The following is an 18,950-nucleotide window of genomic DNA, read 5'->3' on the forward strand; positions in this document are numbered from 1 at the left end:
TATTGTAGCTTGCAGGATTAGCTGGTTATAGCTGGATAAGACTATTGATGACTTTCCTTGCCAGCACCCTTATATAGATAGCATCATCCAGTACTGTGAAAGCTAGCCAGCAAAAGAGGAAGCTTCCCTGTTGATAGTAACTTGATTTCTTCATGTCCTGTGACCAAAGTGTGTGGTGTCTTGAGCAATAGGGTCTTACCATCAAGACCTGATGGCAATCAAGAGCAATGCCAATAGCCTTTTGTTACTTTGGGGGTCCCCAGGACATCCCTGACCAGCACCTAAAGGGACAGATATTTTACTTAGCACTAGACATTTTTTTTGTTGTTTTGTTTTGTTTTTCGAGACAGGGTTTCTCTGTGTAGCTTTGCACCTTTCCTGGATCTCACTCTGTAGACCAGGCTGGCCTCGAACTCACAAAGATCCGCCTGCCTCTGCCTCCTGAGTGCTGGGATTAAAGGCGTGTGCCACCACCGCCCGGCTAGACATTCTTTTGTTTATTTATTTTTTGAGACAGGGTTTCTCTGTGTAGCCCTGGCTTTCCTGGAATTTGCTCTGTAGACCAGACTGGCCTTGAACTCAGAGGTTCAGAGGTTTGCCTGCCTCTGCCTCCCGAGGGCTGGGATTAAAGATATGTACCAATAGGGGGCTGGAGAGATGGCTCAGCAGTTAAGAGCACTGGTTGCTCTTCCAGAGGTCATAAGTTCAATTTCCAACAACCATATGGTGGCTCACAACCATCTGTAATGAGATCTGGTGCCCTCTTCAGGTCAGTAGGCAGACATACAGACAGAGCACTGTATACATAATAAATAAATAAATCTTAAAATAAATATACCAATGTCAGCACTAGACTTTTTATTTGGCAGTCTATAGCTTCCAGGAAGAGCATTATCCTCTCTGTAGGGTAATTCCAATTACACACACACACACACACACATCCCTGCCCACTTATGAAGCAGTAGGTTTCCATATGGGTTTTCTTTCCTTGTTTTAGATTTATTTTTATTTTATATATATGAGCATTTGCCTGCATGTATGTATATGCAACAAGCATGTATCTAGTCCCTTCAGAGGCCAGGAAAGAGTGTCAGATCCCCTGACACCATATAAATGACAGCATTTATATGGTGGCTCACAACAGACAGTTGTGAGCCACCATATAAATGCTGGAAACTGAACCCAGGTCTTCTGCCAGAGCAGCCAGTGCTCTTAACCACTGAATCTCTCAGGCCTCTGGCTTTTTCAGATACACCTCGTGTTAGTTATCCCTTCCCCTGCCTTACCTTCTCACCCTCCCTCACTTACCCCTTCCTCTCATCATTCTCTTTCATGCTGCTCTACTGTCCCTTTCTTCTCCTCCCCTCAGTGGTCCCTTTCTAGTTCCTTGCCTTCTACAGGTACTCCAGGGTAGACATGCAAATCTAAATCTAAAGATTTGACACTGGGAAGATTGAGTCCAGGATTGTTGTTGATTGTTTTTGCTCCTTTATTTGGGAGCCCGCCACCCAGCTTCCAAATAAATCACACATGGAAGCTTATTCTTAATTATAAATGCCCAGCCTTAGCTTGGTTTGTTTCTTGCCAGCTTTTTTGTTTTGTTTTTGTTTGTTTGTTTGTTTTTCCTGGATCTCACTCTTGTAGACCAGGCTGGCCTCAAAGTCACAGAGATCCTCCTGCCTCTACCTCCCAAGTGCTGGGATTAAAGGCGTGCGCCACCACCGCCCGGCCAACTTTTCTTAACTTTAACTTATCCCATCTACCATTTGCCTCTGGGCCTTTTCCTTTTCTCACTTCTGTTTATCTTACTTTGACTCTTATCCTGTGGCTGGCTGTGTGGCTGTGTGGCTGGCCCCTAGCATTCTCCTCTCCTTGTTCTTTTGCTCTTTCTTCTTGTCCTCCAAGATTCCTCCTATGTATTCTATCTGCCTGCCAGCCCCACCTATCCTTTCTCCTGCCTCACTATTGGCTGTTCAGTTCTTTATAGACCATCAGATGTTTTAGACAGGCAAAATAACACAACTTCACAGTGTTAAACAAATATAACATAAAAGAATGCAACACATCTTTGCATAATTAAACAGACGTTCCACAGCATAAGCAAATGTAACACACCTTAAAATAATATTCTATAACACAGGATCTCAAGCATGTTAAGCAAATGCTTTGCCAATGAACTGTGTACCCAGCCTAGGAGTTCTAGTTTTGAATGGGCTGGCTGGCTGGCCTGACTTTAATGATCATAGATACATTTTTATTTCTCTCTGCTGCAGGTGTGTTCCATAAGTAATGGTTATTGAACCCAGAGTCTTATGTGTGGTAGGCCCTAGTTTTTAAAAATTATTATGATGTTACTTTTTATGTGTGTGGGTGTTTTGCTTCCATGTACATCAGTGTACCGCGTGTATGTCTGGTGCCTGGGGAAGCCAGAAGAGGTTGTGGAAGCATCTGGAACTGGAATTACAAATGGTTGTGAGCTGTCATTTGGGCGCTAGGAATCAAACCTAGGTGCTCTGGAAAAACAGCAACTGCTCTATCTGCAGAGCCGTTTCTTCAGTCGCAAGCCTTAGGTCCTGGAACTGTGGGTTGTGAGCCCGTATGGGAGTGTATAACTAAATGCAGGGGTTGCGAAAATATTGGGCAGCAGTAAAACGTCTCTAAATGCACAGTGACTAGAAATTAATTCAAAGATCAAATGCAGAATTAGTCTGAAGTGTTTGCAGCAGCGCTCCCCCATGTTACATTGTGGAACTTCTCTGTAGCCTTGCTTCTGAACGTACAGTCCATGCACTTTGAACTGCACATACTTTCACACAGTGCAGTGCCAGCAGATGCAGCCCGTAATACTTAGCTCAGACTCAAGACTATTGTATGTTCTAGTTGCAGTGTTTTTCATTTTATACAAACTGTTCTACTCTTATAGGAACATTAATTATTATAATTATAAATTGGTGTATCTCCGGATTGTACTGTTGTGTTAGAATGTTAGATTTTTAAAGATCACTGTTTAAATTGCTGTTGATAATATATCTCTTTGGATGAATTTTGACTTAGGATTAGAGAGAATTCTAAGAATTTCTGAAATGGCCCTAAGTATATTTCTGCCACTTTGAACTATGTATTTACATGAAGTGATGGTTTCAGAGTTGATAATTATAAAATCAAAATATTGATCAGCTCTGAAAATGTTAATGATTCTCCATGCCCTGCAGCATCAAATATTTGGCCAAGATTTAATTCATGCAAAAAGAAAATAAGTGTGAATGTTTGTTTTTGTCTTTAATAAATGGTGATATTACAAATGTACCAGAGTTATTTTTAAATAGTCTTCATGATTTATTATCAGTAAATATTTTATTTGCATACCTATTTTGTTTCTTGTGTGTGTCATCATGTATGTGTGAGGGCAGAGGTCGGCCTCTGGTGCTCAGGTGCTTTTTTCCCACGGGTGACTGAACCCACTTCCTTAGGCTTGCTTGGCAGATGTTTTACTGACAGAGCTCTCTTCACAGCCCTTTTTGATTTTTGGAGATAGAGTCTCATGAAACTCAGGCTGGCCTCAAATTCACCTTGTTGCCTGAGACTGGCCTTGAACTCTGGAATGTTGGAATTATAAGTGATCACCACCACTGAGTTTTATATGACTGAATATCTATAGACCTGGGTTGTATAAAAATTGGTCATGTGAAGAAAGGTTATAAGAGGAGAAAGTATAAGAAGCTCTATGTCATCTTGAATAAAACAAATAGATTTTTTTTTTTTTGTTTTTGTTTTTCGAGACAGGGTTTCTCTGTGTAGCTTTGAGCCTTTTCCTGGAACTCACTTGATAGCCCAGGCTGGCCTCGAACTCACAGAGATCCGCCTGCCTCTGCCTCCCAAGTGCTGGGATTAAAGGCTTGCGCCACCACTGCCCAGCTAACAAGAAATAGATTTAAACAGTAATACTGTGCCTGGAGAATAGAGACAGCAGAATAAAAATTTTCGACCATCATCATGAATTGAAGCACAATGGCTGTGTATTCAGTTTCCACACATTTCTACATATCGAGTGTACTCCACATGAGCTTTCTGTAACTCATATGGAAGGTATTGGAAGGACAAAAATAGATTAATGTTCAGAATTTCCAGCCTAGGAGTTTCCTGCTTTTGCCTACATTTCAATTGTTAGACAGGGTTTGGCCATTCTCCTGGTACAGTGCAGTGGAAGCATTTTATACCAGAGTATGGGAGCAGCCACATTGACTGGGCAGTAACTTCTGCTGCCCGGAAGCAGCTCCTTGCCTGTCCCTTTTGAAGTGGAAAATCGGAGGGAGATAGTGTAAAGTGTAGAAAACCAGAAAGACCAACATGTAGGGTTAGACTGAATTCACAGGTTCTTCTGTAAAGATGCTTCAGAGTCTTCGATTCTCCGCTGACTGGCCAGTCAGCCTAGTTCATTTGGGAAAAGCACCTTGGCCAGCCTACTGTTTCTGTTTCTTTATGTCCTTAAAGAATCCTTAAATACAGCCAGGGTTACAAAGTGAAACCCTTTCCCAAAAAACAAACAAACAAAAAGCATCCTTAAAATAGATAGATTGGATAGGGGTTTCTGGAGATCTGTGACAACCATTCCCCTAAGTTACTTATATTTGTTTGTAACCTTCTGTTTAGCCCAGACTGCACAGAGCTGCAGGTGATTTGGTTGATAGATTGATTCATTCATTCAGCTGCTGTTTGGAGTTCAGTGTGACACCTCACCGAAGATGAGGAAGATGGTGGCGTTTGCCCACAGACAATTGACAGTTACAGCTAGGAAAGACCAACATTAAGCAGTTTCTGTTATAAAACTAAACAACTTTGAAGTAGGCAGTTGTGTCCTAGGAGTGCCTGGATTGGACTGGGATGCTCAACATGCTTGCTTTGGCTCGTGACTAGTTTTTGTTTTTGTTGTTGTTGTTTTTTTTTTTTTTTTATTTTTTATTTTTATTTGGAGACAGGTCACACTGCATCTCTGACTGACCTGGAACTTGCTATGTAGAGCAGGATCCGTCTACCTGCTTCTGCACTGGGATTAGCTCCATGCACCACCACTCCTGGTCTGTGACTAACTTGACCAGGATAAAGTGAAGAGAGCCAGTAAGAGAAAGAAACCAGGGGCGGGAAAGATAGCTCAGTAGTTATGAGCACTGGCTACTTTTGCAGAGGACCTGGTTGCATTACCAGCACCCACATGTCAGCTTACAACTGTTTGTAACTCCAGTTCCAGGGGATGCGACACCCTCACTCAGATATACATGCAGGCAAAACACCAAAATAAATATAAATGCACATAAAATAAAAATAAATCAAAAAGAAGGAGGAGAGAGACAGACAGACACCAAGGTACCATCACTTCCAATCTCCACACCACACCTACCAAAACAGAGGCCTAGGGAGGAGGTAAGGGATGGACTTGTACCTTTAGCCCGGGGTGGGCTTTCCAGAGGGACTGGGGCTGCAGGGAAGCTAAGTGGGCTTTAATTGAGTGCCTAGACTCAGCCACTTCCTGGGGTGAGAGGAGATAAAGATGACTCAGTACTGCCCTTTATGAAGCCCTAGCTTAGCCCTCACTTAGGCTTGGGCAGAGGCTACTGAGTGCTGTACTCACACAATAGGCACCAAGTTCAAAGGGCAGGAAGCAGCCGTGTGCTGTGTGATTTGGAGTCCTGCTTAACCTCTCTGAATTGCCACTCAGTTTACAAGTGGTTACAGTAACTTTCCATCTTTTTTGTGTATTTCAGAGGTAGTTAGAAATCAGTTGTGTCCTGTGTTTCATCTTAATCTGAAAACTCAATTCTCTTTTTGTTTAGGTAAAGCTTTGTTTAAGCCCCCTTTGAAAGAGCAGTTTGCCAGTCTGTTCTTGCCCAAACATCTAGAGAATCACTAGCAAGGGAGCCAAGATCAGATCCAGGATCTGCAAGCATCGTTAGCAACTGAGCATATTTCTATAAACCAATAAAGGTTTTTCTATTTTGTTCATCTGTTACCCTTATGGTGTTGCCACTTTCACATGCAGAATCTGTAGGCGGGAGTCGGAGATAACAGCATTGCACAAATGAAAGCCGGTGGAAAAAGGCTGCTTTCACTTTAAGGCAGCTTCAACTCCAGCTCCCTCCCCTTTCCTGATTGACAAACCTACCCGAAGTCACGTGATCCGCCTCTATTTGAAGGTCACAAAAAGCTGCTTCCTTTAGAGACAGAGGGGGAGAGAGAGAGCAGGAGGGAGAGTGAGTGAGAGAGTTAGTTCAAGCCAAAATGGCCGACAGAGTCTCTGCTGGTTTCTGAATATTTAAAATACAAAATACAGATAGACAAAAAGAATTCATTTTTTGGACCTTTTTTCATTTCCATTTCTACCTTGTATGCCTCAATTTGCTGGATTTAAGCACTGCTGCACTTTATGAGGTTGGTAAATATTTTCAATTTTTAAAAACCAATTGATTTCTCTGGATCGTGTTAACCGTTTTCACTAGTGCTGTTGCAAATCGGCGTTTCTCTAGCATGGAGCCTGGCTTCAGACATTTCGCGAATCTGTAAATCAGACCCGTGATGTACTTTTGGTTCAGCATTTTAGAAATGGAAAAGACTTGGTAAAATATTTAAATTTTGAAGTGATTTCATTGCACTTTTAGTTTATATGTAGCTTTTCATCATTTCTATCATGCAAATAAACGAAGCTGTGAGTAATTGGAATTTGATATTTAGGAAGAGGTTTTTTAAAAAAAAAAACACAAACCTCTCCCTCCCCCCTTAAATCTGCTGCAAAAATTTGCATAAATATAAATGGGTTTGCATTCTTTCGGCTGCTAAGGCCGACAAAGGATCCGGGAGGACTAGCCCTAGAATGGGAAAGCATTTTTTCTCTCTCTCTCTCTCTCTCAGACCGGGGTATGCTTCCTGGAGATGTGTAGAGCCTAAAGTGAGGCCAGAAACATTTTAAACTAGGTCCAGGGGGTGACTGAATACACCAGATTTGGGGTTATAGATTCCCCCTGCTTGAAATGCAAGCAAAATGTAGCTCATCCTCTCCTCTGCGCGCGCTCCTTTGCACCGGGTCCCAGTGTGTGTTCTCAAATGTGCAGCCAGATGCGCTTTTATTTTGATCCTGGCTTCAACCAAATGGTGGGACTGTCTTGTAAACACGATTCTTTTAAAGATATAAATGGCTCTTTATAACGTTTAGAAATTGTTTCTTTACCAGTTCTCAGTGTATATTGGTCTCCATTTCACATGAAATAAAATATTTTGTTTAATGTTAGATTTTCAACGCCAATTGACTGTGTGTGATGTGTGTCTTTTTGGACATGTGTTTGTTGTAAAGTGGTCATTTAGGATCGTATAAATGAGTGTCTGAGTCTGTTAGTAACCCTGAAAGTGCGGTGCCTCAAGTTAAATTCCATTACTCCTAATGTAGGATTCTAGAAGCCTGAGCAGGCTGGAAAGAAAGCCGAAAACTTGCTTTCTCAGGGCCACCTCCCCCTATCATTGTGAGAGTGTGATGTAATGCCTCTCGGTCTGGTGTGCTGAAAGGACTGTAGTTTGTGATGTGGCGGGTAAATTACCTCCACCCCTGACAAAAATCCCTCCCTCCTCCCCCAGCACATCCTTGGCTCTGAGAAGCCTTGTTTCTCACCTCTTTCCTCCTCATTTGTGGCCTCTTGATTTGTGCTGTGGCATATTGGCAAGAGAAAGACACCGTTCTTCTAAATCTGCTATATAGTTTAGAGAAGACATTTAAAATATACAAATGATTGAATTGTCATACCCCATCATTTAATATGTAGGCTTGGATTAAGGTAATTAAGCTTTATAAATGGAATAATTTTGATCAGAAGGGAGCAGGGTTTTTGGGGGTTTGTTTTTTGTTGTTGTTGTTGTTTCCTTTTTAATTAATCTAATTATGAGATGCTAACCAGCTGGGCCTTAAAGTGTTAAAAATAAAATGGGGAAACCGCTGGACCATTTTGAAAATTGGACAGTGTGGGAGAGGGTGTGTAGTGCTTTCAAAGCTTTCTATCCACTGTTGAAATGGGTTGGCCTCTCGTGCTGAAAATGGCCTGTTTCTGTGGGCCAATTGTGTGTAGATGAAGGGACTTTTCACGCTAATTTAACAAAAAGACTTTCCATTTGAATACGTAAGGATAATTAGTCTTCTGTCTCAGAAGAGCCATCATTTTATTATTTTTTAAAGTAATGTTGTTGCTGTATTAGTAATGGTTCTAAGCAGAGAAGTGCCTGAAGTGCTGAGGGAGGGCTTCCATGTGAATTTTATGGTGATATAAATCCAGCTTTTGTGTGAGAGGAATTGGAAACATTACATTTGACTCTGAATTATCTTTACAGTTTAGATTAGTAGGAATTACTTCAATGACAGGAAGGGTTGCATTGTCCTGGGTCTGAAGAGAATTGGAACTGGTTTTTGTTGTTGTTTTCTCTGAAAATGAAAGCAGTTATTTGGAGCTTCACTTGTTGGGTGATTCATTTTACTCCTGTTTCCTAAGTTGTGGCTGAAGACTAGAGAGAGAAAATACTCGGCTTTCCATGTTTTGCCTCCAGCTTGTTTTTGTGGACTGTAAACATATGAATGGCAGGTTTATTCCGCGTGCAGAGGAACCAGAGCAGTGCCCGATCTCCTGGGCAGAAAGGAGAAGGGTCCTTAAACACATTACAGAATGCCGTCAGAGTCACTGGCGTGGTTTTAGAAGTACTCTTTCCCAGGAACGGTGGAGGGTGAGATGAACGAGACCTGCTTTCAGGAATGGTAAGCATGATGGCTCTGCTGAGTTTTCGAAGCTCAGCTGCCATTTTGGGTCTAAGTTCCTGTAGAGCCAATTCTTATTCTCACCGAAGTATGATGATTCAGAGCAAATGAAAATGAGGAGCACATCCAGTGTACCGACGAATAGTATAACTGTGTCTTGTTTAAGGTTTTCTGCTTGTAGTATAAATTGTTGGGTTAAAAACTCTAAAGATGTGGTCGGTGCTACAAGGAGCAAACCCCAGCCGTATTAGAACTCGAATGTTGTGGTTTTAGGTTTTAAAATGACACGGTGTATGCAGAGGAAGTGTCTTGCTGGAGAGAGTAAACATAATCCTTAAGCCGCAACCCCCATTTTTTTCTCTTTCCTTATGCTACTTGTGGCTTGTAGCTGTTAAGTCATTGTTCTCCGCACTGCTCTCTCCCAGAAAGAGATGTCTTGGGTTCACCTCTGAACCATCACAGCATTTGATAATATTTATCAGAAGTTTCTCCGGCCTTCCATCTGGGCTGCACAAAGCATTGGCATCTTTGATAGATAGTACAAATGGAATGCTGCTGTTCAGCTCTGAGGAGCCTTTTGCTGTTTACTGTCACTGCTTGGAGAGTCCTTGAAAAAGAAACTTCTGAAAATTGAAGCAGAGACTTCTCCAACTCTTGGACTTACCTACCAGACTGAAACGCGGGCCGCTCAGGGCTTACAGAGCAGGTTGAACAGTAACATGACTGAAAAGTTGAGGGAAATTTATTTTTACTAAGGGTCTAATTTGTTCTGCTTGAGTGACATGGGTGACTATAGAACATACTTGGTCCGTCTCCACCAGTAAGGTATGAAACACATCATCTCAGCTTGTGTGTGTGTGTGCAACATTCAGAGCAAGTACTTGACAACAGAACTATCCCGAGTATTTTCATGGAAAGCCCTTATTTGGAGACTAATAATCGTCCCTTTGTTAATTTTCAGTCATCATTTAGATATTAGACTCAGTGGAATTTGCTGTTTCAAGACTGGGGTCTTTGAGCATTGGCTGGAGAGTAACACCATATGCTAATTGTTTCCCGGTATAGTATTGTTCCTGGATTTATCCTAATCCCCCTTGTCTCTCTCACCTACTTCTTACCGATTAAGACCACAGAGTGGCTGGAGTGAATTGAAGTCACTTGGCCTAAAGAAGGATTTAACCCATGAGAGTTAACTATGCTTTCCCTTCCTTTATATATTTCTCCAGCAATCATTCATTATATCCTGATGTACATGGTAAGAGAATCTATGGATTTCAACCTGCCACTCACCCAGAACAGCCATCCTCTTAGTTCCTGTGGAAATACTCAGTATCAGGCGATTGTAGTGACTAATAACCTTGGATTGTATGTAGGATAAAATTCTCTAATTTCCTTTACTGATAATCTGGGAATGAATGGTAATTTTTGTTTCTGGTAGTTCTATAGCAGTGGTTTTCTATTTAGAACCTTGCTAATGCTTCTAACCTTTAATACAATTCCTCAAGTTGTGATGACTTCCAACCATAAAAGTATTTTTGTTCCTATTTCATAACTATAATTTTGCTACTGTTGTGAGTCATAATGTAAATATCTTTATTTTCTGATGGTCTTAGGTGACCCCTATGAAAGGGTCATTTGACACCCCCCCCCCCAAAGGGCTTGCGACCCACAAATTGAGAACCACTGTTGTAGAGATTTGAATATGAGGTTTGTCATGGTAGTCTTTCTACTTTGTTTTCTATAGCTCTGCAAAAGCTCTTCAGACTTAGGTTTTGAGAACCTGAGAACCTCTGACCTCAGTTGCCTTCCTAGTTACTCTGTAACCTCCCTTTTACTTTTTTAATACCCCTTAATTGCTACACTGTGTGAAATGTATACTACTTGTGTATGGATCACTCTCTACACAAAATAACCTTTTCCAGAACAGTACGTAGAGACATTACCTGCTTACTATTCTGTTCCCGGGGCCTAGACCAAGAGGAAGTGCTCATGATTAAACACATTTGAGTGCAGGGCACAGTGGCACAGGTTTATGATTTCAGCACCCCAGGGGTAAGGCAGGAGGATTAAACGTTTAAAGGCAGCTGTAGCTTCTTAGGTAGACTCTGGTTTGGTTTGTGTTTTTCTTTTGAGTTTGTTTGTTGTTGTAATTATTTGAGTTCAATCTAACTGTGACCCTAGTGCGCCTCCTCCTATATGGAAATGGGGAGAAGAGGTGGTTGTGACACACAGGAGAATGCTGTGTGACAGCAGATATCAAGTCTGTTTCTTTCACCTTCACAGACTCTGACGTGGTTGAGAAACCAGAGAGGCTTTTTTATAAGACAGGGTCACAGTCTGTGGCCCAGGCTGGCCTGGAACTTGTGGCTATCTTCCTGCCATGGCCTCCACAGTGTGGGATTACAGGTATGAGATACCATGCCCCCAAACAAACCAAGAAGGCTCTTAGGGCCTGCTGAAGACTTCTGTTTCTTGTGGCCACCAGGGCCATTGCACTTGTTCAGGTTGTGGACGAGGTCAAGAATGGACTGGAGCCTTTTCTTTTTAATAAAGTCACCACAGTCTCATGTTTTGATGTTTTTTTCCTCCTTTTCCTTAAAGTAATCTGTTATTTATATTCTGTTGATTGGTTGCAGTTATATATTTAGAGACAGGGTTGCACTATCTACCTCTGGCTGATCTGGAACTTGATGTGGAGACCAGGCTGGCCTTGAACTCAAGAGATCTGCCTTCCTCTTCATGATTGCTGGGATTACAGATGTATGCCACTATACCTGGCTGATGAGTCTCTGTACTTGTTTTCTTCCAGCTCTGGCCCATAAATATTTTCTTGGCTGCTTTTCATATGTTCTGTTTTATATCAAAAGTCCTAGGTAATTTTACATGAATTATTATTAGAGTTGACAAGACAAAAGAGAATGTAGAATACAGTATTTCCTCTCATTTTTAATGTTCTGAGCCCATACATAATAAATTATGTTTAATCAAATTATTACTTTTTTTTTAAACTCAGGATATATTAAAAGATATGTTAAATAGAGGCCAGTTGTCCACTAGACAAAATACTGTTGAATTTATACAAATGACATAAAAATGGCTTTCACTCTTTGATCTTGGATTTTTTTAAACATGATTATATTATTGTCTGTTTTAATGATTAATACAGCAAATACAGCAATAATACAGCAAATTACTGAATACATGCCAAGTATTAAATATTAGAATCATAGAACATATGGGGTAACCAGTTGCTTTCTGGTTGATATGATACCTGCTCTGGTCCATTCTGGAGGAATTCATATCTGATTCTCTAAACTTGGTCAAAAGGATGTGGTTGAGGAGGTCATAGCCACTACTGTTGCTTGTTAAATGGACGTGGTATGCCTATCCAACTGCCTTCTAATAACTGTGCTTATTCTCATAGGTGAGTGCTGCTGTCAGCTTTGGTAGGGGAAGCTGCTTTTGTACAGTGGTCTGTAGTGACTGCAGAGACTCATAATGGGTCAGAGTCCTGAGAAGAAATGACTATTTAATGCAGAGACAAATGGGACGGCTATATCTCCCCCCCCCCTTTTTTTTTAGACATTGTTTAGGTATTTATTGCTTGTATATATGGCATATAGTTATTGTACTTTAAAAAAAATTTTTTTATTTTTATTTTTTGGTGTTTTCGAGACAGGGTTTTGCTATGTAGCTTTGTGCCTTTCCTGGAACTCACTCTGTAGCCCAGGCTGGCCTCGAACTTACAGAGATCCACCTGCCTCTGCCTCTGCCTCCTGAGTGCTGGGATTAAAGGCGTGCACCACCACCGCCCAGCTGGGAGGAGGTCTTAAATACAGGCTCATAGCACAATGGGAGAACCCTGGAGGGCAGAAGTTCGCTATGGATGTTTTACAATCTTGCATCTAAGCTGTTAACACCCATTATGGAGGATACACAGACAAGGAACTACCCTTAAGCATTCAGGAGGTTGAAACCCCAGAGGGAATTAGCATAGGGAGGATATCAAGGTAGTGACTTCAGAGACCCATAACGGGTCAGAGTCCTGTGAAGAAATGACTATTGAATTCAGAGATATAAATGGGACGGCTATATCTCCCCTTCTAAAGTGTAGGGAGCATCTTGGGAGAGGGGGCAAAAAGAGTGTGAGAGGAAACAGAGAGGGTGTGGAATACTGGCTTCTGGGCATGATATGGCTAGCTGCCTGTTACACTCACAGAGTATGTAAACATATGCTTACCTGCACAAGATTGCATCTGAGGACATCCTGACATGGACCTGGGAGAGAGGCTTTTGGAGGCCCCACCCCTCCCTGAAGACTTGTGTGCACATTCAGTGGGTGTGAGTGTGTGTGTGTGTACCTGTGCAAGTGTGTGTATGCATGTGGGGGTGTAGCCACTGGTAAGCTGCCCATGTGCCTGTAAACCCTCACACTTGCTCTTGTGAGCAATCCAAATCAAATCCAGTGAGTCTCAAAGTAGAACAACCCATGTGAGTAGATGGAGAGATGGTCTGGAGTGGGAGCAAGATGAGGGGTGGTGAATATGAATGATGCATTATGAACATGTATGGAAGTGTCATTATGAGACCCATTAGTTAATATAATAGTATGTGCTAATAAAAAGAAAACAACAAAAAAGAAAGTAATATGAAATTTTTCTCTAGGCACTGTTGCTGTATTAAAAAGAATATAAATGGAGGAGGCTGGCAGGTTCAGGATGTTGCTTGATTACAAAGGAAGATCACCCAACTCAAATGGAAGTAAGCTTGTACAAAGGCCCTGCATGCATGATCTAGATGACAGGCAGATGTGGGTTGAGGTCATTAGTTTAGTTTTGTAGTTATTGAACTTTGCAAGTTTTAAATAAAGATCTGCCGAAGTTAGAGATCCAGTCTGAGATAAAAAATTTAAGAAACCTTTGTAGTTTTAAGTTTTCAAATTTTGACATCCAAGGTCTTCGGTGGTCTCTTTGGGGTCACAATCTGGGCATAACAGTCATTAGTTTAGTTTTGGAGTTATTAAACCTTGCAAGTTTTAAATCAAGATCTGCTGAAGTTAGAGAGCCAGTCTGAGATAAAAATTTAAGAATCCTTTGTAGTTTTAAGTTTTCAGATTTCTCCTTCTTAAATTGGTTTCCAATGGTAAGCTATCCAAAAATGGCATGGCCATAATATGCAGTGTAAGGACAGTGGTCATAAGGAGACGTTGTTCTATAAAGAAGATAAAAAGCCAGCTGGGCTGTGGGTGGTGGTGCACACCTTTAATCCCAGCACTCAGGAGTCAGAAGCAGGTGGGTCTTTGTGAATTCAAGGCCAACGTAGTCTAAAGAGCAAATTCTAGGAAAGCCAGAGCTGTACAGAGAAACCCTGTCTTGAAAAACCAGAAAGAAGAAGAGGAGGAAGAAAGTCATATAGTTTCTTTACCATTACAGTGGTAATAATAATACCAAGTTTTTTGTTTGGTTGGTTTGGTTTTTCAAGACTGGGTTTCTTTGTGTATCCCTTGGCTGCTCTGGAACTCATTTTGTAGAGCAGACTGGCCTTGAACTCAGAAATCTGCCTCCCTCTGCCTCCTAGTGCTGGGATCAAAGACATGCACCATATCCAACACCCAAGGTCATTTGAAAGGGGAAATACTGGTTTGAGCTGGATGGATCAGGGAGCACTCTGTGAGGACTTTGCATATGAGCAGAGCCTTTATCTGGCAGAACTGAGCTCAAGGAACTGAAGGTCGGCCATTCTAGCTTGAGGTAGCTGGAACTGGAAGGACTGCCCAGGGAGACTGATTGAAGGTTGATGAGGTGAGGTGAGGAGAACTAGGTACCTGCTGAGTAGTTGCTGAATAGAGATCCTAAGCCTGGTGACAAGGTTAGCACAGTGGTGTTTGGGCGCTGGTAAACAGCAGGAGGTAAATAGTGCTAAGAGGGCAGTGCTGAGTGTAAGGGAGACGGTGGGAGAGAATTTGGAGTCCAGCAGTCCAATTAGAAGAGTTCGGTGAGCTGGGCAGTGGTGGTGCTGGTGGCTCAAGCCTTTACTCTCAGCACTCATGAGGCAGAGGCAGGCAGAGCTCTGAGTTCCAGGCCAGCCTGGGCTACAGAGCGAGTTCCCGGGCCAGGGCTACACAGAGAAACCTGTCCTGGCAGGTTTCATCAAACCTGTCCTGGTCAGGAACATCAAATAATTGTTTTTTCCTATGTTGAGATGGATAGTCACACATACATGTTAACAGAGTAAGGGAGACTCTGGTGAAAAGACCTCCTTGCTCTGAGTGAGACCGACCTTGGGCCTACAGAAAGGCAGACTCCAGGTTTCCCAAGTGAGTGATGGAGTCCTGTACAGTGAATTCCCCCTCAGACATACAGATGCAGGGTTGAACAAGTGGGACTTCAGGGAGAATGGTTGAGCAGAAAACTGGCCCTGTGGAGCTGCAGCCTGGGAATGAGGTCAGAATGGAGATGAGTTGGATAGCTTCCTGTCGAAGTGATAGTGGATGCCTAGGAGTGGATGAGGTCACCCCGGGAGTCCAAACAATAGAAAAGAAAATGAGAATGGGGACAGGAAGAGAAAGAGGACCTGGGAAGAATTGAAAGGTAGACAGTCAGTCACAGGCACCAAGGATGAAGGAAGGACTTTTCAGTTCATTGCAGGTGTGACCAACAGTTTCAGATGCTGGACCGGAAAGAAGGTAGCTATCTGGTCATGGCACTGTTCCCAAGCTGGTGTTGAGAGGTGCTCCGGCAGGAACATTGAGGAATCCTTAGATAATGGCAGCACAGCTCGGGGATAGAAAACAATCCATCTAAGAGTGAAAGTAATGTCAACAGTGTTTTATTTAACCCACTGTGTGTAAAATATTATCAGTTTAATGTGTAATTGATCTAAAGCTAGTGGAATATTTTACTTTCTTTCATAATGAGTCTGAAATCTGGTGTATGCTTTACAGTTAGAAGGCATTGTAGTTTGAACCTAACATTTTCATTGGAAATATTTGGTCTGTATTTAGATTCCATAAAATTTACTACTTTCTCATGAAAAAGTAAACTCACATGCCCAAGTCTTTTCCAAACATACGAAGTTTTTCCAGTAATGTAGATAACTGTCAGTGTTTATACTAAATGAAGTTTGAGTGGCACTAGCCACATGTTACTAGTGCCATGGTTACCATAGTAGTTACTTCAGGGGTTTGCAAAGTAAAATCAGGTTGTTTTTGGCAATGTGCACTTTGAAAATATCCAAAATGGCTTCACCTGGCACAGACCTTTCGCAGGGTAAGCACTACCCTGAACACTTGTTGGTTTAACCTATCAAGAGACTTAGAATGGAAGGGTCTAGTCTTTTAATTTTACATGTGAAAAGGCAAACTTTTTATCAGAATACACAAATTTCACATTTTAAAATGCTGTTTTAGTTAAGGTCAACAGTTACATTGGTAGAGGTACCTAAACACACCAGTTTGTGTGATAGTTCAGAAATGCCCATGTCAAGGCCTACATTTCAAAACAAACTCGGGGAAGGGTGGAAACAGCCCCTTTCTGTAAGCTTCCTTTGAACTTAGTTGAGATGGTGGCTGCATGTGGGGAAAGAGGCATGCATGATCCAGTGTTCTTCAAAGCTATGAGCAATTTATGTGAGCATGTGCTTGCTCTTGCGCGCGCTCGCTCTCTCCCTCTCTCTCTCCCTCCCCCTCCTCTCTTCCCCTCCCTTTCCCTCCCTCTCCCTCTCTCCCTCTTTTTCTTTGGACCTTTATGTATGAGAGAGGGAGGTGCTACAGGGTTAATTTGTACTTGGGCCTCTCTTCCCTGGAGTAACATGCACATTGTGTTTTGTGTTCTTTGCCCACCTGCATCAGTAGATCTAATATTTACTAGAGATGGTGGTTCTTAAGAGTTTATAAAAAGCAGGTTCAGAGACCAAGTTCATTGTCTGTGGGCTTAGGCTACTTTGTAGCTATTAACTATGGAGAGCTTTTAAATAATGATCAGTAAGGACAGAAAAGGCCGTGAATTCTGCTTGGAAGGAACCGAATCTTATTCACACTGGAAAGTTATTGCTCTTTGGTTACTCTTCACAATTCTCTCTTTCTTCCTCTCCCTCTCTCTCTCTCTCTTTTTCTCAGTGTGTGTGTATGTTGTTATTTTTGTTTGTTTGTTTATTTGAGACACGAGGAGGGGGGTGTCTCTCTGTGTAGCCCTAGATGTCCTGGAACTCACCATGTAGACCTACCTGGCCAGCCTTGAACTCAAAGAGGTTCACCAGCCTCTGCCTCCTGAGTGCTGGGATTAAAGACATGTACCAACCTGCCTCGCTCTGCAGAATTTTCTTATCAGTTGACACAAAAGAGCTATTTTTTCTACCAAGTACCTACCCTATAAGAGTTTGTTAAAGAGCTATTAAATACTGATTTGTTTTATTTTAATTTTTTTCTTGAAAGAATCTCCTCCTGTTGTCCAAGTTGGCCTTGAACTCCTGAGCATAAGATACCCTGTCACCTTAGCCTTTAGATACCTGAATTACAGGCAAGAGCTCCTATGCCCAGCCATCCATTTATGCCTTTGTTAAGATTGTATAGTGGTCGGCTTAAATAAATCCTCTCCTGTCATAAGGCTGGAGAGGTAGCACATTATTGCTACCTTCCAGGAGTCCAGAGCAGTGGACTTACACTTAGTAGCTTCCTCTCCATGCCATTGTTCCTTCTGCTGTTTTGCTTACGGAAATAATTGCTGTTCTTTTTATGCCATGGTGTGCCTGTTTGTAAGTTGAAGTTAGGTAATTGGGTAGCTTAGAATAGTGGCTTTTAAACTTTCTGATTGGATGCATTGTAAGACGATACAATTTGCATTGAGACCCTAGAAATGAATATATATATTGACACAAAAGCAATTGTTCTCTTATGCCTGGTGACACAGATCTGAAATCCCAGGAGAGATAGGAAGGTTGCTACAAGTTCAAGGCCAACTTAGTTCACTTAGTGAGTTCCTGGCCAGCCTGGGCCACATAGAAAGACCCTGTCTGGATGGTCATAGTGGAGCATACCTTTAATACCAGCATTTGGGAACAGAGGCAGGTGGACCTCTGAGTTCAAGGCCAGCCTGATCTACAGAGTGAGGTTCAGAGTAGCCGGGGTTACACAGAGAAAGACCCTGTCTGAAAAACATCCCCCTCCAAGACAACAGGAGGTATTTGCTCTTAAATATAATGTATAATATATAATGTACTTAGATATATTATACAAGTACAGTTTGCAAAACCCAGAAACCCCTTCCTATCAAATTGACTGTTAGTGATTAATCATCTATTGAGGGTTGACTCACTACAGTTGAAAAAGGTTTTTTTGCAGGAACCATTCTTAGGTTACCATCTTCTGGGGTAGCATCCCTCTATTTGCTCTTCTAGGGAATCAGATTTATTAGTCCCTCAGTCAGCACACCAACCAAATTCCTAAGTAGCTTTTTAAAGGTGTTAATTTTTACCTCAACTTGTGGGAGATGGATATATTTGATGACCAGAATGTTGTCTTTTGTGTCTAGGTCAGGAACATCAAATACTTGTTTTTTCCTATGTTGAGATGGATAGTCACACATACATGTTAACAGAGTAAGGTTAGAGCTCTAGTGGCCCTCACAAGCCAGGCTTGGTTACCTGTCCTCAGTAAGTCACTTGAAAGAGCCAAATTTATACTGAAAAGCAAAAAAAGTAGATACATTCAGTGTGCACACATTGAAAAGAGGGACAAAGAGATCCAGTAACCTCTCCCATCCTCAGCTCCTCTTCTGGGGCCTGGCATGAAGTTTAGGTCTAGGTAGAGGGCCAGAGGCATTTAGCTAAGCAGCCCTGGCCAGGGCTTAACCTCGCCCATCATCTCAGTGTCTGCTGTGAGGTTGTCTGACAGGTGTGTGAAATCCTGTTCTAGAGATAAGTTCCTCATCTGACAGACACCAGACTTTAGCTTTCTCCTCTCAACATGAGGTTTCTGGTGGAAACCTCAGTTCCTTAGAGTGCCTTGTTTTTAATAGTCTGAAGGGATAGTTGAAGGGAAGGTCACAAGTGTCTCTTTAGAATATCGTCATTCTTGTCAGGCAGGCCAGTTACACACACACTCCCTAAGACATGAAAACACACCTAGATAATCCTCCGGAGCTGTGGACTCCATACCTTTGGATTCAGTGATCTG

At 42.0% G+C, this 18,950-nt stretch overlaps 1 protein-coding gene across 16 annotated transcripts in view; it reads left to right on the forward strand.

The window, feature by feature from the left end:
• Tnrc6b (trinucleotide repeat containing adaptor 6B) overlaps positions 1 to 18,950 on the forward strand; it is a 233,638-nt gene that overhangs the window by 90,856 nt on the left and 123,832 nt on the right. For 5 of the 16 annotated variants that reach the window (XM_076556364.1, XM_015997856.3, XM_076556374.1 and 2 more), the window contains exon 1: positions 6,211 to 6,423. The exons of 9 other annotated variants lie outside the window; for them this stretch is intronic. Coding sequence is in view for 5 of the 7 variants with exons in the window: in XM_015997856.3 (XP_015853342.2) it covers positions 6,419 to 6,423 (5 nt within the window). In the remaining 2 variants the exon portion in view is untranslated. Of the gene's footprint in view, positions 1 to 6,209; positions 6,424 to 18,950 lie in introns of those variants that run through there. 2 more of the 16 variants (XM_076556367.1, XM_076556370.1) reach the window with 2 other exon arrangements.

The sequence above is a fragment of the Peromyscus maniculatus genome, chromosome 20, assembly GCF_049852395.1.
Source record: "Peromyscus maniculatus bairdii isolate BWxNUB_F1_BW_parent chromosome 20, HU_Pman_BW_mat_3.1, whole genome shotgun sequence".
Classification (NCBI taxonomy): Eukaryota; Metazoa; Chordata; class Mammalia; order Rodentia; family Cricetidae; genus Peromyscus; species Peromyscus maniculatus.